Source organism: Oncorhynchus mykiss, chromosome 7, assembly GCF_013265735.2.
Source record: "Oncorhynchus mykiss isolate Arlee chromosome 7, USDA_OmykA_1.1, whole genome shotgun sequence".
NCBI lineage: Eukaryota > Metazoa > Chordata > Actinopteri > Salmoniformes > Salmonidae > Oncorhynchus > Oncorhynchus mykiss.
This window is the reverse complement of record NC_048571.1, coordinates 30613542-30638349: the sequence shown is the minus strand read 5'-3', so window position 1 is coordinate 30638349 and position 24808 is coordinate 30613542. Positions and strand designations below refer to the sequence as shown.

Genomic DNA, 24808 nt, shown 5'->3' with positions numbered 1-24808 from the left:
TATAGCCTCTATGATCCCTCCTGGTGATCCGTTTGGACATGACTCCAACAGGGTCTCCAAGAGGGATCAGCCAATGAAGTTGGAATTCCCACCCAGTTGACAACATTAAAAAAGGTGGAAACCCTCAATGACACTGCTCATGCTAATACGGCCTTTTGGTTGAAAATGGCAGTACTGAAAACGTAATAGAGACATCTTTAGAATGACATATGGAAGTTTTTTTCACTTTTAATATTTAACTGAAATCCGACTGCCACCTGACTTCACAAAAATACGTCAGACTGCGTGAATTATGTATGTTGTACAACATACACCGTCTCTCATCCACGCTTTTCCAACGTATCTAAAGTCAACATGAGAAAAATATTTAGTGTTGTCATATTTATAACAAATGCATCCCGCTGAGAAAACCATGCTGGGGCCAGAAATCACATCTTATCATCTTCAGCAAAAATACGTATTTTTTTCCTCTCCGACTTCAAGGCCTGCCCAGGATATGGATACCTCTGAAAAGGAGCCCTAAAAAAGGGTTGCTGCACAACGTTTAATGGTGCATTTAAACCATAAACATATGTCCTACACAGCTGTGTGGTGGTGAGATTTTTTTTTAAATCCCCAATTGTTTGATAGATACATACAGTTGAAAGTTTAACTACACTTAGGTTGGAGTCCTTAAAACTCATTTTTTTCAAACTATAGTCAGTTAGGATATCGACTTTGTGAATGACAAGTATTTTTTCCAACAATTGTTTACAGAAAGTTTATTTCACTGTATCAAAATTCCAGTGGGTCAGAAGTTTACATAAACTAAGCAGCTTGGAAAAGTCCAGAAAATTGTCATGGCTTTAGAAGCTTCTGATAGGCTAATTGACTTCAAACTCAATGTCTCTCCTTGACATCATGGGAAAATCAAAAGAATTCAGCCAAAAACAATTGTAGAGCTCCACAGGTCTGGTTCATCCTTGGGAGCAATTTCCAAACGCCTGAAGGTACCACGTTTATCTGTACAAACAATAGTATGCAAGTATAAACACCATGGGACCACGCAGCTGTCATAACGCTCAGGAAGGAGACACATTCTGTCTCCTAGAGATGGAACATACTTTAGTGAGGAAAGTGCAAATCAATCCCAGAACAGCAGCAGAGGGCCTTGTGAAGATGCTGGAGGAAACAGGTACAAAAGTATCTATATCCACAGTAAAAAGTCCGCTCAGCAAGGAAGAAGCCACTGCTCCAAAATCGCCATAAAAAAGCTAGACTACGGTTTGCAACTGCACATGCGGACAAAGATGGTACTTTTTGGAGAAATGTCCTCTGGTCTGATGAAACAAAAATAGAGCTGTTTGGCCATAATGACCATTGTTATGTTTGGAGGAAAAGGGGGAGGCTTGCATGCCGAAGAACACCATCCCAACCGTGAAGCACGGGGGGGGGGGGGGAGCATCATGTTGTGGGGGTGCTCTGCGCAGGAGGGACTGGTGCATATCACAAAATAATGGCATCGTGAGGAAGGAAAATTATGTGGATATATTGAAGCAACATCAAGACATGCTTGGTCGCAAATGGGTCTTCCAAATGGACAATGACCCCAAGCATACTGCCAAAGTTGTGGCATTGTGGTATTGGAGTGGCCATCACAAAGCCTTGACCTCAATCCTATAGAAAACTTGCAGGCAGAACTGAAAAAGCGTGTGCGAGCAAGGAGGCCCACAAACCTGACTGTCAGGAGGAATGGGCCAAAATTCACCCAACTTATTGTGGGAAGCTTGTGGAAGGCTACCCGAAACGTTTGACCCAAGGCAATGCTACCAAATACAAATTGAGTGTATGTAAACTTCTGACCCATTGGGAATGTGAAATAGAAATAAATAAAAGCTGAAAGAAAATCTACTATTCTGACATTTCACATTCTTAAAATAAAGTTGATCCTAGCTCACCTAAGACAGGGAATTTTCACTAGGATTAAATGTCAGGAGATGTGAAAAACTGAGTTTAAATGTATTTGGCTAAGGTGTATGTAAACTTCCCACTTCAACTGTATTAGAAACTTTTCTGACAGTGCAACACAATTGTACCCCCCCCCCCCCCCCCCCAAAAGCAAATTATCCCACATAAGTTTGTCTGTTTGAACATACCCTAATATGGACTCTGAATTCATACTTTTGGAAGCTAAGAACCTGATGCACAAGAGAGATGGTCTGAACAAAATAATGGATTTATCTAGTAGATTCGAATAAACAATGCTCATATATTAAATTACATTATATTCAATTAAATTACCCTGGTCCACCATAGTGATGGATAGTGGAATTAGGAAATATAGACTGCGTCTGATCACCCAGATGGTATACGATTTATTCATTTCTTTACAATAGGTAACAAATCCACAGACAGTCCATAAAAGCGTCCAGCCTGCCCCATCCTGTCCACTCCGCTTCTGAGAGAGAAACAGAGCACAGATGGGGAGAGGGGGCAGCGGTGGTGGTTTTAATTGGCTTTGGCGCGGAGCTGAGCCCTCTTGCCTGTGACTGCCTGGAAACCTGCCTTGATGCTGGCGACGGAACAGCGGGAGTGGCAGGTCTCGCACTGTAGGAAGTAGAGTCGTGTGTCCTTCTGGAGGATAGTGTCGGGGGAGCGACATGTATGGCACGTCACATACTCCTCTAAAAAGGGGATAGAAAAACTTGGATGAGATTGGAAATTGTTGGCATCTGGTTTGATTTAACCATATTATGCTGTGAATGTCAGGTGATTGGTTGAAATTGCTAACTGGCTTTTTGTACTGCGGTGATAAATCAGTTTTATGCGATAATATTGCACTGATTTAACTGTTGTGGAAATAGCGCCGTAACTGGTAAAATTTGCAAACCCTCGAACAGTATGTACGGAATTGTATATTTTGCAAAAAATTACATATCACCCTCGCTAAATCCTAGAGGAACAGCTCACAACCAAGCAAGTCTTGTTGTGAACATGGCTAGCAAATTGCAAAGTCGGACCCCTATCATTTTAATTAAACAAAAAAATGTTAAGTACATTAGATTGTCGTCATCCTCTCATTTGCAGTGATTAACTGAAATCAGAATTAAATCACGAGTTCAGAGATGCATACAAAGGTAGGACAATTGTCAACACGAGCACTTACTAATATATCTTCGTAAGACATTCTCTATTTGTTTCTGCTGGAATCTTCCTTTGATGATGAGCTGATTAGTTCCGTCTATAGAGCCACTGTTGCAATAAAAATAGTTTCAGTCATAAATTCATATCCTCCATACACATTCATTTTCTAATATATTTTGGTCAGCAAGTGAAGGAAAGCATTTATCTGCTACGTTAAACATATATATATATTTTTTTATATAAAAAATATATATATGTTTAACGTAGCAGATAAATGCTTTCCTTCACTTGCTGACAAAAACCTTACCTTGTTCCAAGCTCAGCCAACAAGAAGGCCAGGAGATGTTTTGGCTGCCGATGCAACCTGTCAAGAAAAATTACAGTAAGGGCACTAATGACGCAAAATAATGTGATTCAACAAGGGAGACTAAGTCATTAAACCTCAACATCTCTAAAAACTTCAACAGCGCATCTCATGGTATTCTCACAGTTTGCAGATGTCGGTGAAGTTGACAAAGGATGACTTCTTGGTGCCTACTCGGACCACCTGGGGAGGCTTCATGACAAACTTCCTCTTCTCCCCAGCCACCATGTCAGGATTCTTCTCCCGCATGATTTGAAAGACACGGTTCAGCAGCTACAAGAGAGGGAGATGAATCAGCCTGGTATGTAGAATGAAATACTTGGGAAACACCACTGAAAGACATTGGCTTCAATAGGATTTGACCAATAATTTTCTAATGAAGATGTAACTAAACATTCCTTTATTTAAGGTCATGATGACCTGACATCTTGTCGTACAGCTTAGGTCTCTGTGATGAAAATGCCTAGTGTAATATACTTGTGTAATATTCCTCTAAAATCGTTTTTTATTTTTATTTTAAAATGTACAATATGCAGAAATCACACTGCCATTTCCTGGTTGCTAAAATTCTAATAATTTGCCAAATTTCAATTTATGTCACAAAACAAGCAATGTAGCAGTGTAGAGAATAATTGTACCATCTAAACCGCTGTGAAATATATTTTCAATAACCCAAAATATTGTATTTAACTGTTTGAAGCTGGTGTACAAAACCGAAAGATAGACCTGAAACTACACTTAAGAACGGTAAGCATAGAATTAGCACACACAGACCAGATCTACAGCTTCTTAGACTTGCTTTCAATTAGTGACAGATCTATAACTCACATTTCTATGTTAGTTTGGTCAGGTCGCCCAAAAAGTTACATATTGCAGCTTTAAGGGAAGTATCTTGACCTACTGACTCAGATTGTACCTCGTCATATGTGTAGTCTCTCTCTGAGCCCGCCCACGCAGGGCCCAACTGTGTGCTGCTGAACGTGATGTCGTCAATGTTCTTTCCATCGTCGTCTTCCTGGGCTTTAAACCACAAGGCATGAGAAAGGCCAAAAGTCAGTTTGAATGCTGGTTGCATTAATTTAACATTTTATGGCTTACAACATTTATCCAGCCTGTGAATTCAGTACACTCACCGTCATCTTTGATTTCCATGTCGTCATCCATGTCGAAATTCACAGCCTTGGACTTCCTTTTCTTTTTTCCTAGTTCTAACATCAAGTCGCCCTCTCCGTTGGTTTCAGAGGGCTCGGTCTCAATTTTCAGCTCCTGTGTATGGACAGTTATAGTATAAAGTCAACTGAATACATACTAAACGCAGGGGTTAATAAAAAAAAAATTTAATAATCCCATGATCGAAACTCAAGTCCATCTCAGATCGATTGTAAGGGGCCACGTTAACCCCCACATTCATGTAAAGAAAGTCATGCGCATCATACTTTCAGGGACAGAGGATCATTTTGTACATGTATTAAACAGAGTTTGACCAACTCCAATCTCCTTGCTTAGGGGGTCCTTCCAGGAACATTTTTATATAGCACTGAGCTCAGTTCCGGTGACTTTTTAAAAGGACATTTACTCTAAAATGAATGACAAAATTATGCTGACACACACTAAAATATAATTTCCACCTCCAGAAATGGGCCCAATAACATACTTTTAAAAATGTCAAACCCCATGACTTCGTCCACATTGTTACTTTACAGCCTTATTCTAAAATGGATAAAATACAACCATTTCCTCAATCTACAAAGAACGCCCCAAAATGACAAAGCGAAAGCAGGTTTTTAGAAATGTTGACAAATTATATCTTAAATTACATTCAGACCCTTTGCTATGAGACTCTAAATTGAGCTCAGGTGCATCCTGTTTTCATTGATCATTCTTGAGATGTTTCTACAACTTTATTAGAGTCCACTTGTGGTAAATTCAAATGATTGGGCATGATTTGGAAAGGCACACACCTGTCTATAAAAAGGTCCCACAGTTGACAGTGCATGTCAGAGAAAAACACCAAGCCATGAGGTCGAATAAATTGTCCATAGACCTCCGAGACAGGATTGTGTTGAGGCACAGATCTGGGGAAGGGTACTAAAAACAAAGTTTGGAGCATTGAAAGTCCCCAAGAACACAGTGGCCTCCATCATTCTTAAATGGAAGAAGTTTGGACTCTTCCTTGAGCTGGCCGCCCAGGCCAAACTGAGCAATTGGGGGAGAAGGGCCATGTCCAGGAAGGTGATCAAGAACCCAATGGTTACTGACAGATCTAAAGTTCCTCTGTGGAGATGGGAGAACCTTCCAGAAGGACAACCATCTCTGCAGCACTCCCACCAATATGGCATTCATGGTAGATGGCCAGACAGAAGCCACTCCTCAGTAAAAGGCACATGACATCCCGCTTGGAGTTACCCAAAAGGCACCTAAAGCCTCAGACATCTCTGGACAGACCTGAAAATAACTGTGCAGCGACACTCCCCATCCAACCTGACAGAGCTTGAGAGGATCTACAGAGAAGAATGGGAGAAACTCCCCAAATACAGGTGAGGCAAGCTTGTAGCGTCATACCCAAGACTCAAGGCTGTAATCACTGCCAAAAGTGCTTCAACAAAGTACTGAGTAAAAGGTCTGAATACTTACTGGAAAGAAATTATGTGAACCCTTTGGAATTACCTGGATTTCTGGATAAATTGGTCAACAAATTTGATATGATCTTCATCTAAGTCATAACAAGACTGTGCTTAAACTAATAACACAAATCATTGTATTTCTTGCCTATATTGAATACATAATTTAAATATTCAGTGTAGGTTGGAAAAAGTAAGTGAACTCCTAGGCTAATGACTTCTCCAAAAGCTAATTGGAGTCAGGAGTCAGCTAACCTGGAGTCCAATCAATGAGATTAGAGATGTTGGTTAGAGCTGCATTGCCCAATAAGAAACAATCACAAAATTTGAGCTTGCTATTCACAAGAAGCATTGCCTGATGTGAACCATGCCTTAAACAAAAGAGATCTCAGAAGACATAAGACCTTGATGTCAGCACTGTTGCTACTCTCCCTAGAAAGTGGCCGTCCTGCAAAGATGGCTGCAAGAGCACAGCACAGAATGCTCAATAAGGTTAAGAATCCTAGAGTGCCAGATAAAGACTTACAGAAATCTCTGGAACATGCTAACATCTCTGACGAGTCTACAATATGTAACACACTAAACAAGAATGGTGTTCATGGGAGTACACCACGGAAGAAGCCAATTCTGTCCAAAAAACATTGCTGCACGTCTGAAGTTAGCAAAAGTGCAACTGGATGTTCCCAAGCGCTACTGGCAAAATATTCTGTGGACAGATGAAACTACAGTTGAGTTGTTTGGAAGGAACACACACAACACTGTGAAAAAAAAACAGCACAAAATGAATTCCCAAGTTAACAAGACATTTTGCAGGAGAATGTTAGGCTGTCTGCCAATTGAAGCTCAACAGAAGTTGGGTGATACAAAAGGACAACGACCCAAAACACATTAGAAAATCATCAACAGAAGAACATATTCCTTCTGGAGTGGCCCAGTCAGAGTCCTGACCTCAACCTGATTGAGATGCTGTGGCATGACTGATCTGATACCACAGAAAACATTTGGTTGAGGTTATTGCTGCCAAAGGAGGGTCAACCAGTTATTAAATCAAAGGGTTCACATACTTTTCCCACCCTGCACTGTGAATGTTTACACAGTGTGTTCAATAAAGACATGAAAACATATCATTGTTTGTGTTATTAGTTTAAGCAGACCGTTTGTCTTGTGACCAAGATGAAGATCAGATCAAATTTCATGACCAATTTATGCAGAAATTCAAGTATTTCTAAAGGGTTCGCATACTTTCGCCACTGTACGTACATGTTTATTTTGAATACATTTGCAAAAAAACATGTTTTTGCTATGTCATTATGGGGTATTGTGTGTTGAGGGGATAAAAAAAACAATTTTAGAATACGGCTGTAACGTAGCAAAATGTGGAATGCACTGCATAGCCTATGCATGGTGCATATTATCAGATGTGCTATTAGCAATAAGCATTATCACCTGAAGCCCAACTGATGAAGCATAGTGGCTTGCCCCTTTGGACAACATCCTGATTGTTATTATGAATTATCATTATTGTCTAATAAAAAAATATATAATTTGGTTGAATAATTTATGTCTCTATTACAAAAATGTCATTGCACCTCAAGAGCTCTGTTGCTCAGCTGTGCCTAAACCATGCTTGAAACTCTGGTTCTAAAACTGCATTTGAAAAAAAGACTCCACGCACAATTGAATGAGTACAGAAATGAATGTGATAGCAATGTAAAACAGGGATCGTCCTTTTTTTTTTGTTGCAAAGGCCAAAACGGCTTTCAAACGTTTTTTTCCCACGATTGAATTAGAATTGTTATGTATTCTGACAAGCAGTCAATGCACGTTTCCCTCCTATTGATCTCGGCTCTTCAATGTGCATTGAGAGGAATATTATCTGGCATAGAACACAAGCCAACTATGTAAATAGGTCAACTATTCTACCACGGGGTTGTCTGATTTTGTTTTAACCTCTCGAGGGTAGGGGGCAGCATTCAGAATTTTGGATGAAAAGCATGCCCAAATTCAATGGCCTGCTACTCGAGCCCAGAAGATATGATATACATATAACTGTTAAAATAGTGTGTGAGTATAAAAGAACTGATTTAGCAGGCGAAAACCTGAGAAATCCATTCAGGAAGTTTTTTTTTTTTTTTTTTTTTTTAGTTTTCTTTTCAAAGCCATTACAGTATCCATTGACTTAGGGCTCCATTTGCAGTTCCTATGCCTTCCACTAGATCTCAACAGTCTTTAGAAATCGTTTCAGGCTTGTATTCTCATAAATGAGGGAGCAAGACCAGTCTGAACGAGTGGACCCTAACACTAACGTGTCGCAGAGCTTTTTCAGGCGCATGTGCATTTCTTGTTTACCTTTTATATTGACGACGTTATTGTCCGGTTGAAATATTATAGATAATTTAGGCTAAAAAACAACCTGAGGATTGAATATAAACATCGTTTGACATGTTTCTATGACCTTTACGGATACAATTTGGATTTGTCTGATTATTTTGACTGATTTTGAGCCTGTGGATTACTGAAGATGCGCTAACAAAACAGGTTTTTGGATATAAAGAGACTTCATCAAACAAAAGGAACATTTATTGAGTAAATGAATGTCTTCTGATTGCCACCATATGAAGATCATCAAAGGTAAGGGATTAGTTTTATCTCTTTCTGAGTTTTGTAACGCTTCTGCTTGGCTGGTTACTGTTTGTAATAATTTGTCAACGGGGCTGTGTTCTGGGCTAGGTATGCTTTCGCCGAAAAGCATTTTATAAATATGACACTGGTTGGTTTAACAAGAAGTTAATCTTTAAACCTATGTAAAATATGTTTTGATTTCTGAATTTTTATAATGAGCATTTCTGTAATTGAATTTGGCGCTCTGTAACCTCACTGGATGTTGGCCAGACGTCCCACGTACCCTAGAGAGGTTAATAACATTACATGACAAAAATAATAGCACTGGAAAGATGCATCCTGAGTGATAGAAGAACTGGCTTTGAATGACTTTGCCAGCAGCTACAGTAGGCTACACACCGCTGTGAGTTGAGCGCTGCTGAGGTGCGCATTATAAAAAATGTTTTATTCCCTTCACCTGAACACTGGTGTTTGATCAAAAATCAAGCATGTCTGTTCAGTGCACACAGCGTAACAAGAGAAAATAACATTTGAGAATATATTTTGTAGAACCGATTCTGTCTGTATTAGGCTGTCATGTCCAAACCCCCAGATATATTTTAGTACGGATCTACACTGATCTCAAAAACGACCTCTCCAGAAACCCTATGACTAAAATCAATCACAGGAGAAATTTAACACGTCAAGCCACAACACAGAAAGTCATACACCGTACACTGAGTGTACAAGAACTTTAGGAACACCTTCCTCATTTTGAGGTACTTTTTGTCCTCAGAACAGCCTCAATTGGACTCTACAAGGTGTCAGAAGTATTGAACAGGGATGTTGGCCCATGTTGACGCCAATGCTTCCCACAGTTGTGTCAAGTTGGATGGATGTCCGTTGGGTAATAGGGTTCGGCGGTATCCAGATTTTCATATCGTCATACTGTCCTCTCACCACGGAATACATGGTATTAAAATTGACGCATGCGGTACGGGCTCTCCAACAACATATATACATTAACCAAATATTTTTTAGAACTAACCCCATCTGTGTCTATGAGCTGTGTCTGTGTGGAGTCTGGAGTCGCTAGAGCAACAGGCCTGCCTGCTCTGCTCGGAGAAGAGGAGCAGAGGGGCCAGAACGAAGAGAGGGGGGGGCGACGCAAGGAAATGTAGATTTTATTTTATTTAACTAGGCGAGTTAGTTAAGAACAAATTGAACAAATGCCTAGGAACAATGGGTTAACTGCCTTGTTCAGGGGCAGAACGGCAGATTTTTACCTTGTCAGCTCCGGGACTCGATCTAGCAGCCTTTCGCTAACTGGCCCAACGCTCTAACCACTAGTCGACCTGCCGCCTCAAGATAGCAGCGGCAGCTGTACAGATAACTAATCGAAAGGTCTTTGACTTCTCAAATAGAGTAGAGTGCTAACACAATATGATACCCCGTCACCTTATTAATTCAGCCACTTAGATAGCAAGTTAGAATTACGCGTTAACACAACCCCTAGTTTATGTTTTTCACACAGGGAAAAAGTTCAAAAATCTTGCTGCGTTTTGTAAACATAGTCAAATAGCGTTGCACTTCTGTTGTCATCTGATGAAAATTAACCATTTTCAGCTGAATGTGTTGCAGTGATGTACGTTCTGTGAAGGAAAAGTATAGTTGCACCTTCCTGATCACTCTATTGAAGCAAAATAAGTCACTTTCAATATAAAACGTCACCCGTGTCAATACGCAGCTGGACTCACCTGCTCCCGCTTTGTCTCCTTGTCTTATTTACAAACATGTGACTGGCTCAACTGTTCTGGAGAACTAAGTAAGCTTCAAAATGCAAAATAAGGTGACCGGTGAAATAAGAACGCAATGTGCTTCATCCCCTAATGCATTACACAAGTTGAATGCAGGTATTTAGTTAAACCTCTGCAAATATTAATATGTATTGAAAAACTTGAAAGTTTAAACGGTATTGAAAAACCACCCCGTGGCTATTTACGCCCAAGCCTAGTGGTGGACCATTCTTGATACACATGGGAAACTGAGCATGAAAACCCCATCAGCGTTTCAGTTCCTGACACAAACCGGTTCTCCTTATATTTTGTCTGCCCATTCACCCCCAATGGCACACACATACATTCCATGTCTCAATTGTCTCAAGGCTTAAAATGTTTCTTAACCTGTCTTCCCCTTCTATTACCTGTCTCGCCCCCTTCATCAACACTGATTGAAGTGGATGGATTTAATAACAAGTGACATCAATAAAGGATCATAGCTTTTACCTGGATTTACCATGTCAGTCTATATCCTAATGGTTTTGCACACCCAGTGTATAATTAAAGCTACAAAAAGCAAGGATCCATCGTATCCCTATCTATGAGACATATCCACCGCCTACAAGGTTGACAGGAATCCATTTTGTAGATAAGTCAAACATTTCCATAATTTAATAGACACTTATGAAAACATGTTAAAAGAAAGTCAACATTCTACACGCTAAGTAAGGCCCACTGGCCAGCTATCTGGGCACTTAACCCAAAACGTACCTTTATTCCCTCCTCTACATCATTGTCAAATGTCTTTGGCTTTTTCTTTTTCTTCTTCTTCTGGTTGAAGAAGTTTAAGTCATCCAGGTCATCAGAGATTTCTGGCAAACATACCAAGATCAAAAAGTCTTACTTACAAAAGATCTTATAAGTCAGACACATTCAAAGCCACCTTTTTAGTTTATATTATGTTAAGGCACCTGAGGGCCCTGCTACTTCCTCACCTTTCCTCCTTCCGTCATCCTCGTCAAAGTCCACCTCTCTGTCCTCTCCTCCATCCACCTCCACCTCCTTTGCTTCTGGCTGTGGAGCATCCTCACTGGCACCGTCCCCTCCTTCTTCGTCTAGCATGAAAGGCTTCTTCTTCTTTTTCTTCTTCTTGGACATGTTGGGATCAAATATCATCTGCAAAGCACAAACGGAACGTGTTATGAACGGCTGACCCCTATGACGGTGTCAGCATTAATCTTGCAAATATAGCTAACTTGCTTCGTCCCGCAACGAGTGATTGTTTACTAACCTAATCTATTTGGTTACACCAAAATAATTTTTCCAGTCAACAGAGGCATACCCCAATATCTCTAGGAACAACACGTATGATTCGTTGGGTTGAATGTAGAGGTCGACCGATTGGGATTTTTCAACTGCGATAGCGATTATTGGAGGACCAAAAAAAAGCCGATACCGATTAAAATCGGCCAATATTGTTTATATATTTGTAATAATGACAATTAGAACAATACTGAATGAACAATGAACACTTATTTGAACTTAATATAATTCATGGAGACTAAATAGATTTTATGTAACATGTTAAATTTGGTTTAAATAATGCAAAAACAGTGTTGGAGAAGTAAAAGTGCAATATGTGCCATGTAAAAAAGCTAACGTTTAAGTTCCTTGCTCAGAACATGTGAAAGCTGGTGGTTCCTTTTAACTTCTCAATATTCCCAGATAAGTTTTAGGTTGTAGTTATAATAATTGATGCGTCGACAATCTCTAGACCATTTATATTTCATATACTTTTGACCATTGGATGTTCTTATAGGCACTAGTATTGCCAGCCTAATCTCGGGAGTTGATAGGCTTGAAGTCATAAACAGCGCTGTGCTTCAAGCATTGCTAAGAGCTTGCTGGCAAACACAGTAAAGTGCTGTTTGAATTAATGCCTGCTGCTGCCTACCATCGCTCAGTCAGACTGCTCTATCAAATTATAATAAACACACAGAAATACAAGCCTTTGGTCACTAATATGGTAAAATCCGGAAACTATCATTTTGAAAACAAAACGTTTATTCTTTCAGTGAAATTACAGAACCGTTCCGTATTTTATTGAACGGGCGTCAACTTTAAGTCTAGATATTGCTGTTACATTGCATAACCTTCAATGTTACTTAATAATTATGTAAAAATCTGGCAAATTAATTACGTTTTTTGTTAGGAAGAAATGGTCTCAACACAGTTCGCAACAAGCCAGGCGGCCCACACTGTTGCATATACCCTGACTCTGCTTGCACTGAATGCAAGACAAGTGACAACTTCCCTTGTTAATATTGCCTGCTAACATGAATTTTTTAACTAAATATGCAGGGTTAAAAAAATACTTGTGTGTTGATTTTAAGAAAGGCATTGGTGTTTATGGTTAGGTACACTTGTGCCACGATTGTGCTTTTTCGCCATTGCGTTTTTGTTTTGAAATAGGCTGTGATTCGATGATAAATTAACGGGCACCGCATTGATTATATGCAACGCAGGAAACGGCAGTTAACCTAGTAATATCATAAACTATGTGTAGTTAACTAGTGATTGAAGATTGATTGTTTTTTAGAAGATAAGTTTAATGCTAGCTAGCAACTTACCTTGGCTCCTTGCAGCCACAAGGTCCTTTTGATGCTGCACTCGCGTAACAGGTGATCAGCCTGCCACGCAGTCTCCCCGTGGATTGCAATGTAATTGGTGTCCAAAAAGGCTGATTACAGATTGTTATAAAAACTTGAAATCGTCCGACCTCTAGTTGAACGTGCCCTAGAGCTCTGCTGCCTGACGGAACCCGACAATATCTACGGGTTAGGGGAGGGCCTGTTTTTTTCACATCAATAACTAGGATACGGGCTGGGCTTCACTAACATTTTGAAGCTGAGCCATTTGCTCATGCTCTGTAGTAACATAACTGACTAAGATCATAACATGGTGTCAGAAATGCTTCAGCCTTTAAAAAAAATATATATATATATATTTTACTTAGGCAAGTTGATGAAGAATACATTCTTATTTACAATTATGGCAACACAATGACACTAGGCAAATTGTGCGCCGCCCTGTGGGACTCCCAATCATGGCCGGATGTGATACAGCCTGGATTCGAACCAGGGACTGTAGTGACACTTCTTGCACTGAGATGCAGTGCCATAGACCACCACTCGGGAGCCCAAATATAAGACAGGAGGAATTGTTTTACATATAAAATAATGTTCCTTTAGTTTAGAGTGATGAAAAGTAGCTAACAGCTCTCTCATGTCTACTCACTGCGCAGAGCAAACAAAGCTAAGCCGTTTTTTAAGACACTCATAGCTACCACGAGAGGGGTGGGCTGTGTGTAGGGAGCAATGACTGAAAGAAAATAACAGCTAATGGATTTACTAACGCAGGAAGTTATTTCTGATTTCGAGTAGGGCCGGACCTTACATTTGGCAGAAGCAAATCGGGCCTGATATAGGGCCTTAACGTCGGGGGCATGGGTAGGGCTCTAATTTGGCCTTCGCTTTCAAATAAGCGTTTAAAACATTTATCCAGGGTCTCCCATTTTCCGCCTGTAGAAGTTGAAGTTTACATGGTAGTTTACTCTCTTGGACCGTGTGGTCTAGAATGGACTACAATGGCAGCCCACAGGCGGAAAAAAAATGGGAGACCCTGGATAAAAACGTGTTTCAAACGCTTATCTGATATCAAAGGACACATTCATTCAACCCAACGAATCGTAACTATTGTTCCTAGAGATAATGGATATGCCTCTGGCTCTGTTGACGGGAAACGTTATTTTGACGAACCCGAATAACGTTAGTTTAGGTTTGGTCGATGAAGGACGCCAGGCTGCGAAGCTTCCGCATAAACATCTGTAAAATGGCTCGTTGCGGGAAGAAGCAAACTAGCTGGGTAACGTAGCTAGCAGGGACGAAGCACTAACCTAACACAACACACAATCAAAAACTACCGTTAGATAGGTATTGAATTGACATCCACCAACAGTCAGCAAAATATCTACATTCAATCGGACACGGTCGCACAATGACAAATAGTTAGCTACAGTACATGTCTAGGGTTTTACTGACAATTTTAAGGAGATGAAGCAGCTATCTAACCAGCAATAACATGGGGTGGCTAACGTTAGACCTTAGCTAGCTGCCTCATTGTCACACGTGTGTAGGCCATAATTATGTTTCTCATAAACACGAATTACAATGGTAAAATTGGATTAGTTACCTCGTCGTCTCCCGACATGTTTCCAGACTATGTTGTGTCAGATAACGATGAAAATCCGTTGCAGTATATGTTTTAATCACCCAAACCACTGGTCAGTTTCGGGTTTCTTGCATCAGCTACCGAGCAGTAGTGTTTGCGCATGCGCAAATGTTATTTATTTCATGCCCAGGTGTAGGGGAAAGGCCTAGTGGGATATGTAGTTTTTTGTGCTCCGGCACCCTACTTTAGTTCAGTGGACACAACCCTCAGGTCAACAACATCTGGGAAGGTGGAACATTGGTGTCCTTATTTTGGACATGTATTAAAGTCTCACATAGGATCAAAGCACATCATCATCTTGCTTGATTTTGGCCATCAGGAGACTGGAAGCGATCTGCCATTATGATATAAAGCCATTTTATTCTGTTGTCAACCATGAAAACAAATACATTTCATTTGAAACCTCCACACAATGACTATACAAGATCTTAAAATAACAATATTTTGCTCATTGTTGTCCATATTTTGGGCCTGTATTCACTTAATAGTCTGACAGAGCATCAAAGCATATCATCATGGCACTTGCTTGATTTTGGGCATCAGGAGTCTGAAAGCAATAATTATATCTGGAAACAAAATGTGCAAATCCGAGACTAAGGGGATTATAATTTTTAAAAATTACATTCCTGTAGGAATGGCACATATTGTCTTTCATGCCCATTTTTTAACATCAAATGATGTCCTTATAGAATATCTATAATCCCTTTGTCAAATTATCAAGTGTAAGGCTGAATCTAAAAGAAAACAGCTGTAATATATGTAATATATGCATGCTCATCAAGAAGATGTCTGTGTTTATCATTGCGCTGCTCAAGGGCCCTGTTCAGTCATTAATCTACTCAAAATAGCTGGGGGACTACACATTCTCAGACACATACTGTAGTTCTAAAGTAAGTCTGTGAAACTTCCTTTTCCACCCGTCCTCAGTTGTTTATAGACTTTGCAGTAGTCATTGCAGTTTCCTCAACATCTTTCACAAAAGCAGTGTCGCAATTCTTACGTATCTCCATTTCATTTGGTAAGCCTCTTTTTGGTAAGCCACTATCTTTATTGAATTGAGTTAAAAATGTTTGATGAATCTTTCAACATTCTTACCGAACATGTATGAAGTCATTGTCAAAATGTTTCAGATAACAATCTGCGTAGTGTATATATACTGTATGTATATGAATACATGTGAATATGAATGTATTCAAAACAAAACTGAGTGAGATTTTGAGATTTGTTTGTGTATATACACTACCGTTCAAAAGTTAGGTCACTTAGAAATGTCCTTGTTTTTGAAAGAAAAGCACATTTTTTTGTCCATTAAAATAACGTAAAATTGATCAGAAATACAGTGTCGACATTGTTCATGTTATAAATGACTATTGTAGCTGGAAACTGCAGATTTTTTATGGAATATCTACATAGGCGTACAGAGGCCCATTATCAGCAACCATTACTCCGTGTTCCAATGGCAGGTTGTGTTAGCTAATCCAAGTTTATAATTTTAAAAGGCTAATTGATCATTAGAAAACCATTTTCAATTATGTTAGCACAGATGAAAACTGTTGTCGTGATTAAAGAAGCAATAAAACTGGCCTTCTTTAGACTAGTTGAGTATCTGGAGGATCAGCATTTGTGGGTTTGATTACAGGCTCAAAATGGCCACAAACAAAGAACTTTCTTCTGAAACTCGTCGGTCTATTCTTGTTCTAAGAAAACAAGGCTATTGCATGCGAGAAATTGCCAAGAAACTGAAGATCTCGTATAATGCTGTGTACTACTCCCTTCACAGAAGAGCGCAAACTGGCTTTAACCAGAACAGAAGTGGAGTGGGGTGCCGGTGCACAACTGAGCATGAGGATGAGGACAAGTACATCAGAGTGTAGTTTGAGAAACAGACACCTCACAAGTCCTCAATTGGCAGCTTCATTAAATAGCACCCGCAAAACACTAGTCTCAACATCAACAGCGAAGAGGCGACTCCGGGATGCTGGCCTTCTAGGCAGAGTTACAAAGAAAAATACATCTCAGACTGGCCAATAAAAAGAAAAGATTAAGATGGTCAAAAGAACACAGACACTGGACAGAGAAACTCTGCATTGAAGGCCAGCATCCTTGAGTCAACTCTTCACTGTTGACATTGAGACGGGTGTTTCCCTTGGACCTCGACTCTCTCGTATCCTTGACCTTAAGGATCGATGGGCGACTACGGGAACGCAGTAGGGAGAGGAGGTCTGATCCCGGGCACACACGCCCATCCACGGTTTTCCTCTTGCCTCCGAAGTACCCCAGAAATCTGCGACGCCTGCATTCCCGAGAGAATCCAATGTCACCCAAGTTCCCTCAGAAATCATAGAGGACTGTCAACTCGCCTCCTCCGGCACTCATGCAACTGGGCAGGGCTAGATTATCCCCTGAGGACCGTTTACGCAGACTGAGCTCTAAAAGCTGTCTGTATTGTGGAACTTCAGGACATTACTTATTAATATCCCCTGCCCAATAAAAAGCCCAGGCTCATCAGTAGGTATGAGTACGCTGGTGGGTCATACAGGGAGTCTCCCAGTTCCCATTACTCGTGCTTCTCTCCATGCTATCCTGTTGTGGGGTGACCGGTCTAAATCTCTCTAGGTGCTCGTGGACTCTAATGTGCTCCATGACATGTTGAACCGGTTCATGTTTGTCTACCTCGACGACATCCTTGTCTTTTCCCATTCGGTTCAGGAGTATGTTCTCCACATCTGACAAGTCCTCCAGTGCCTCCTGGAGAACCAGTTGTTTGTCAAGGCGGAGAAGTGTGAATTTCATCGCTCCACTATGTCCTTTCTGGGATATATTATCACTGCCAGGAACATTCAGATGGATCCGGAGAAGGAAAGAGCAAAGGTTGAGTGGCCCCAACCCACATCCAGACTACAGCTGCAACGTTTCCTGGGATTTGCTCATTTCTACCGCCACTTAATTCGTGGCTACAGCACGCTGGCTTCCCCCCTCTCTGCACTTCTCTTCGTTCATGTGGTCCCAGCTACTGACCAGGCGTTTTCGGATCTCAAGCATCGGTTCACTACAGCGCCCATCTTAATCCATCCGGACCCGTCCCGTCAGTTTGTGGTGGAGGTCGATGCCTCGGACATTGGAGTGGGGGCAGTCCTGTCCCAGCGTTCTGCCCAGGACCAAAAGCTTAATCCCTGCACTTTCCTATCCCATCATCTTAGTCCCATGGAGAATAACTATTACGTTGGTATTCGGGAACGTCTTGCGGTCAAGATGGAGCTGGAGGAATGGAGACACTGGCTATAAGGGGCAGAACATCCATTCCTAGAGTGGACCGACCATAACATTCTGGAATATCTCTGCATCGCCAAGCGCCTCAACTCAAGGCAGGCTCGTTGGGCTCTGTTGTTCACTCGTTTCAATTTCACCATCTCCTACCGCTCTGGGTCTTAGAATGTGACGCCTGACGCCCTCTCTCGCTTGCCTAGCTCTGTTGCTTCCCTAACTCCTGTCTTGCAGAGACACTCATGTGGGGTATCAAGAGCCTGGTCCACAAGGCGCAGGGGGGGGCGGCTAACCAGTTGTTTGTCCATGGTCCACGGTCCTGGAATGAGCTCATTCCTCTAATCTAACCTGCCCTCCCGACAAAGGCCAGGCCTTCCTCCGACAATGTTTTGGTAGTCCACTATGGTTTCTGATGTCTCCACATTCGCCGCCGCATGCACGCAGTGTGCTCAGAAAAAGACTCCGAGGCAAGATCCGGCCGGCCTCTTACAACCATTCCCTGTTCCTCATCACCCCTGGTCCCATATATCCCTGGACTTTGTCACTGGTCTCCCACCGTCTGATGGCAACACCACCATCCTTACGGTGGTGGATCTGTTTTCCAAAGCCACCCATTTTACCCGCCTTCCCACATTATCCTAAGCCAAGGATACAGCCCAACTCATGGTACAGAACATCTTCTGAATGCATGGAAAACATAGAAAAAAGTACATAGAACTCTGGCAGCTCCGGGCTGGAGGGAGACTCTGGCAGCTCCGGGCTGGACGGAGAGTCTGGAGGAAGGAGACGGAGAGACAGCCTGGTCCTTGGAGGAGGCACAGGATAGACCGGGCCGTGGAGGTGCACTGGAGGTCTCGAACTAAGGGCCTGCACAACCCGTCCTGGCTGGATGGCGATTTTCACCTGGCACGTGCGGGGCGCAGGTACAGGACGCACTGGGCTGTGCAGACACATGGGAGACACAGTGTGCAGCGCCGACGCAGGATATCCTGGCCCGAGGAGACGCACTGGAGGTCTGGAGAGCAGGGCTGGCACCATCCGTCCTTGCTGGATCCTCACCCTAGCCCGGCAGTTGCCGGGAGCTGGGATGTAGGGCACCGGGCTAAGAACACGTACTGGAGACACCGTGCGCTCCACCGCATAACACGCATAACACAGTTCTCCAAGACGTGCTTACCATGGCGGGAATCGTACTGGTCAGGCACCGTGTTATGTGGTGGAGCGCACGGTGTCTGACCAGTACGATTCCCGCCATGGTAAGCACGTCTTGGAGAACTGTAGCGTCGAGCTGGCACAGGACGTGCAGGGCTAGGGAGGCGCACAGGAGGCCTGGTGAATGGGGCTGGCAGACGGTTAGCATGCACCTCAGGACGAGTATGGAGAGCTGACTCAGGTGACATCAAATCCCAGACACGCTCCGTCGGGCGGATGTCGTGCCTCATGCACCAACACAGAAACTCCCTCATTACTCTCTCCTCCAATCTCCCCATTAACTGTCTCTGCTTCCGTCACTCACCTCCAATTTCGCGGCTCTGGCTCCTTACGATAAGCACGGGGAGTTGGCTCAGGTCTGACTCCTGACTCTGCCACACTCCCCGTGTGCCTCCCCCCAAGAAATTTTGGGGGCTGCCTCTCGGGCTTCCTTGCCAGCCGTGCCAACTCCTCATAGTGTTTCCGCTCAGCCTTAGCTGCCTCCAGTTCCTCCTGTGGACTGAGATACTCCCCAGCCTGTGCCCAGGGTCCCTTGCCTTCCAGTATCTCCTCCCATGTCCATTTCTCCAGATAGCTCTGCTGCTCCTCACCACGCTGCTTGGTCCTTTGGTGGTGGGTGATTCTGTAACGAAATTTGTCTTGCTCTGACGAGGAGTATGACAGATCAGACCAATGTGCAGCGTGGTAAGTGTCCGTCATTTTTTATGAAAAGAACACGAAAATAACAATGTGAAATAACGAAACGAAAATGAAACAGTTCTGTATTGTGAAGACACAGAAAACAGAAAACAATCACCCACAACTCAAGTGGGAAAAACAGGCTGCCTTAGTATGGTTCTCAATCAGAGACAACGAACGACACCTGCCTCTGATTGAGAACCATACCAGGCCAAACACATAAACACAACATAGAAAAAAGAACATAGACTACCCACCCCAACTCACGCCCTGACCAAACTAACACAAAGACATAATAAAGGAACTAAGGTCAGAACATGACAGTATCAGACATGTTCTCTATGTTATAAAATTGGCTTGCACATCATAGAAACATAGTTTGATATTTTTCTTATTTATTTAACCTTTATTTAACTAGGCAAGTCAGTTAAAAACAAATTCTTATTTACAACGAAGGCCTACACCAGCCAAACCCTGACGACGCTGGGCCGATTGGGAGTCCCATAGGGCGGCGCACAATCACGGCCAGTTGTGATTCAGCCTGGATCTAGATACATCCATAAAAGCGCTCTATCATAAAAACAGATCACAATTGGGCTGCCTGTGTAGACACAGCCAAATGTAGCCATATCTACCGTTCCTACTATGTGGTGCTTCAAGTGACAATACTTCCGTCATTTTATCTGTAGACCACAGTGAGCTGTCAAGCTGCTCATCTGTTTCTACTTACGGTACACAAACATGCATCGGCATACAGACTTTGAATTGTTTGTGCCTTGTCTCAAAGTAGGACATGGATGTCTGTGGGAATGTCCTTGAACCAAGATAACCAACTCTGCTCCAATGATTGATGCATGCAAACCAGAAAACAAGCTTTATTCTTTTGTGTACTGTGTTCTATTTGTCAAGGACAAATACGCAAAAGAAACAAATAAGTAATAGAAGCACATAGGCGTAACATTGAAAGGAACAATCCATTGCGATGAATATAATCTTTCTTGCTTACAGTATCTCTAAAGTAGGTTTGAAATCAATATTTCCAAAACTTTGGACTACATTTTTCCTCCCTTTATCTACAAAACTACATAATGGCCATCACCTATTACCTTAAAATGGAAACATATGCAACATGTATGAAAGTTTTTTGTCAGTTAATTTAAGGCAGCAGATATTTGCAATCCCTTGAGAGAACACATGTATATTTCAACCTCAACTGCTAGTATGCGTTCGGACAAGTAAACTATCTGGCAAAATGTGGTGGTGTCTTTCAAAAACACATATATAAAGTTCCATGTGCTTTATAGAATTTCTTTAAGCTGTGGATCATTATAAAGAAAACTGGAACCAGCTTTGCTGTCACAGGGCAATATTTCTATCTTAGCTGAGGATCATCATCAAAGAACAGAGGTGGAAGTGTCATGAGGAAATAATTTGACTGTGAGACGACCTTTAGTTTGCTAGACGACTGATTGTCACTGCGGACTGCCATATAGTGAATTATAGTGTGTCAACACCACCATGTCATTAATGACACCAACAATGTTAAGATGTTAGCAGTACCATTAGACAACTGAATAAAATATGGAGCTTATATTTGATCAATTAAGAAAAGGCTCACTGAAATAATACACACTTTATGCAATATGTGTCTCTGTTTCAATGCAATTCTGTAAGTGCAAGACTTAAAGGGTAAGTTTGGTATTTTTCTTACCCTGAAAGTAATCTATGAGCCAAGATAAACTTTAAACCATGGTTTGTTAAACGGCCACTAAGATACAAAATTCAGTTTTAGCCAATGTTAACTACAAATCAATGGGACTGATGGTGCAACTTTGCAATGTTCAAACTGTTTGACCAAATCACGTTCCTATAGGTAATGTCAAAGCCAGTTGTTGAGTTGATTTCAGTTGATTTGACATGTTCAAACTGTTTGACCAAATCACGTTCCTATAGGTAATGTCAAAGCCAGTTGTTGAGTTGATTTCAGTTGATTTGACATGTTCAAACTGTTTGACCAAATCACGTTCCTATAGGTAATGTCAAAGCCAGTTGTTGAGTTGATTTCAGTTGATGTGACATGTTCAAATCTGCACAGTTACTCCCATTGCTTTTTAGCTCGCGGTAGCTAAACGTTAGGTGAAGTTTGTAGTATTTGTTTAAAGAAATCTAAACCATGGTTTACAGTTTCTCCTGGTGAATAGACTACATTCAGAGTAAGGAACCATCTCATATTTAAGTTATAAATTATGGAATTTATACTGCAAGAGTTGGGCAATAGTTGGGTTAACGGTAGATAAAGACAGTTCCATGCAGCTCTAACTTTCATTATATGTTTTTATTAACTGATTTGTTGATTGTTTGTTGTTGTTGTTACTTTTAACCTTTATTTTACCAGGTAAGTTGACTGAGAACACATTCTCATTTACAGCAACAACCTGGGGATTGATTGATTATGTTGATTGGTCCTTCAAGAGTAAATTCTTTCCATAGCTCACAAGTTATTTATTTTTTATTTGATTTATTTCACATTTATTTAACCAGGTAGGCAAGTTGAGAACAAGTTCTCATTTACAATTGCGACCTGGCCAAGATAAAGCAAAGCAGTTTGACACATACAACAACACAGAGTTACACATGGAGTAAAACAAACATACAGTCAATAATAGAGTAGAGAAATAAGACTATAGACAATGTGAGCAAATGAGGTGAGATAAGGGAGGTAAAGGCAAAAAAAAAAAAAAAAGGCCATGGTGGCGAAGTAAATACAATATAGCAAGTAAAACACTGGAATGGTAGATTTGCAGTGGAAGAATGTGTAAAGTAGAGACATAAATAATGGGGTGCAAAGGAGCAAAATAAATAAATAAAGTAGGGAAAGAGGTAGTTGTTTGGGCTAAATTATTGATTGGCTATCTACAGGTGCAGTAATCTGTAAACTGCTCTGACAGCTGGTGCTTAAAGCTAGTGAGGGATATAAGTGTTTCCAGTTTCAGAGATTTTTGTAGTTCGTTCGGCCTACAAGGCCTACATAAACACGGCAAGAAACAAACAACATGAAATCAACACTCCATCCTACATTGATTGTTCAAAAACAGAGAAACCAGCAGGGAATTGATGGAAATATTTCAAAACAATTTCTTAATTTGAGCCCCTCAATTAATCTGACAATTATCAAGAATTATGTTTTGCTATTGTCTATATTTCCAGGCTATAGTAGAGTCAATTGTCATTCTTCTAAATGGATCATTAGCTTTCCAAGAAGCACATTTTTTGTGGAAGAAAATAATCCAGCCCAGAGAGCAATGGTCTTCGAGCTCAAACAATTGCATATAAACTATCCTTAAAGATGCACTATGCAGAAATCTCTATGCAGAAAATGCTCCAGATTGCTAAAATTCTAATAGTTCGTAAATTCAGATGATGTGACAAAACAAGGAAGTATAGTGTAGAGAATCATTGTACCATCGAAACCTCTGTGAGATATATTTTCCATAACCAAACATATTGTATTTTCAGCTGTTTGAAGGTGGTGTACAAAACTGAAAGTAAAAAATGCAAAAACAAAATTTTAGAACAGGAAGCACATAGAACATATCTAATGCCTCCTTGAATAGTGTTCAATGAGAATGAAAGATTGATAAGTCACACTTCTTTGTGAATTTGGTCAGGTTGCACAAAAAGTTACATATTGCAGATTGATAGAAAAGGCAGTGCAGGGTGACTTTTGAGAGCTAAGAAAATATGCCCCTGGAGTAAGCCTATTAGTAAGGTCTTTATTAATGTTCTTTTCTTTTAACTACTGCATATATTATTTCCCTGAAACACACACACACACACACACACACACACACATACACACGAGAGCACACAGAAACAGGCACACATTCGCCAGGACAAAGGCATGCACAGATTACACTCACAGATTTATTTTGATTTTGAAAGCCTTGGAAAAAAACTCAAAGGCAACTTAATTGGGCTTTTAAATTTACTGCCGGTTCTGGAATGGATTTAGGTCAATTTCACATTAACCAAATTGCAGCTGCTGGCCATGATGCTCAGAGCAGAGTTTGTGATGGTCTGTGAATAACAGCATTTGGCATCTGTGCAAAAGAAACTTAAGAACACTTGTATGTTTACATAACAAGCCTTGGTGCCATTGTACATTGTCCTACTGCTGGCAACTCTGCTATTCATTCTTGTCCACTATGATGCCGATGCAGAGCACGTGGGTCTCCTTGATTGCTCGAGACAGCTCAAGTCAGTCATGTTCGACCATGGCAAGCCTTGACACAACTGCAACAGAAAAGTGTTGCTTATTTCCTTGGTTAAATTCAATACTTTCACATAAGTTGTTATTGACGAGGAGGCTAAACCGGTGGAAAAGAGATGGGAAAACCAGAGTCAATCAATGCCTCATTGGCATTTTCCCTCATGACTTTATATCAGCATAAAACCATTTATCATGGCTTGCTGCCCTTGGAGTGTGTGGGGTCCAACCTCAAAGTGATATCCTGTTGTTTACACCTCAGTGAGCATGTTTACAGAGTATTGGATTTTTACTTACAATCGTCTCTCGGAAAATGTTCAATACATGATCATTTATCACTATATGGCTTTTTTTATTTTATATATTGACATATTTTTATATAATGGAGAGTGTCACACCTCTACTTCTGATGCATCATTCAATTACTTAACATGATACCTCTACGCCAGTTGTTTGAGCATGAAACTCTCCTTTTTCCATCAGTGGAGAGAAGAGGCAGGGGGTCTCCATTGATTTACCTGTACCACTCAGCTGTGTTAGTTAGGACACTGGATGGCCATTCAATTGGCATTGTGTAAAGCTATAGCTAACTTAGCTTAGTTGTGGGCTT

The 24808-nt window shown here is 41.2% G+C and overlaps 1 protein-coding gene across 1 annotated transcript; it reads right to left on the bottom strand.

Annotated features, from left to right (window-relative positions):
• Window positions 1-2341: 2341 nt before the first annotated feature.
• if2b (Eukaryotic translation initiation factor 2 subunit 2) lies at window positions 2342-14866 on the bottom strand. The gene is given in 9 exon segments (NM_001160702.1): window positions 2342-2663; window positions 3146-3231; window positions 3431-3487; window positions 3612-3760; window positions 4404-4507; window positions 4621-4753; window positions 11259-11359; window positions 11483-11663; window positions 14739-14866. Coding segments are annotated over 9 exon segments (1005 nt in total). The 5' UTR covers window positions 14757-14866; the 3' UTR covers window positions 2342-2487.
• Window positions 14867-24808: the final 9942 nt, after the last annotated feature.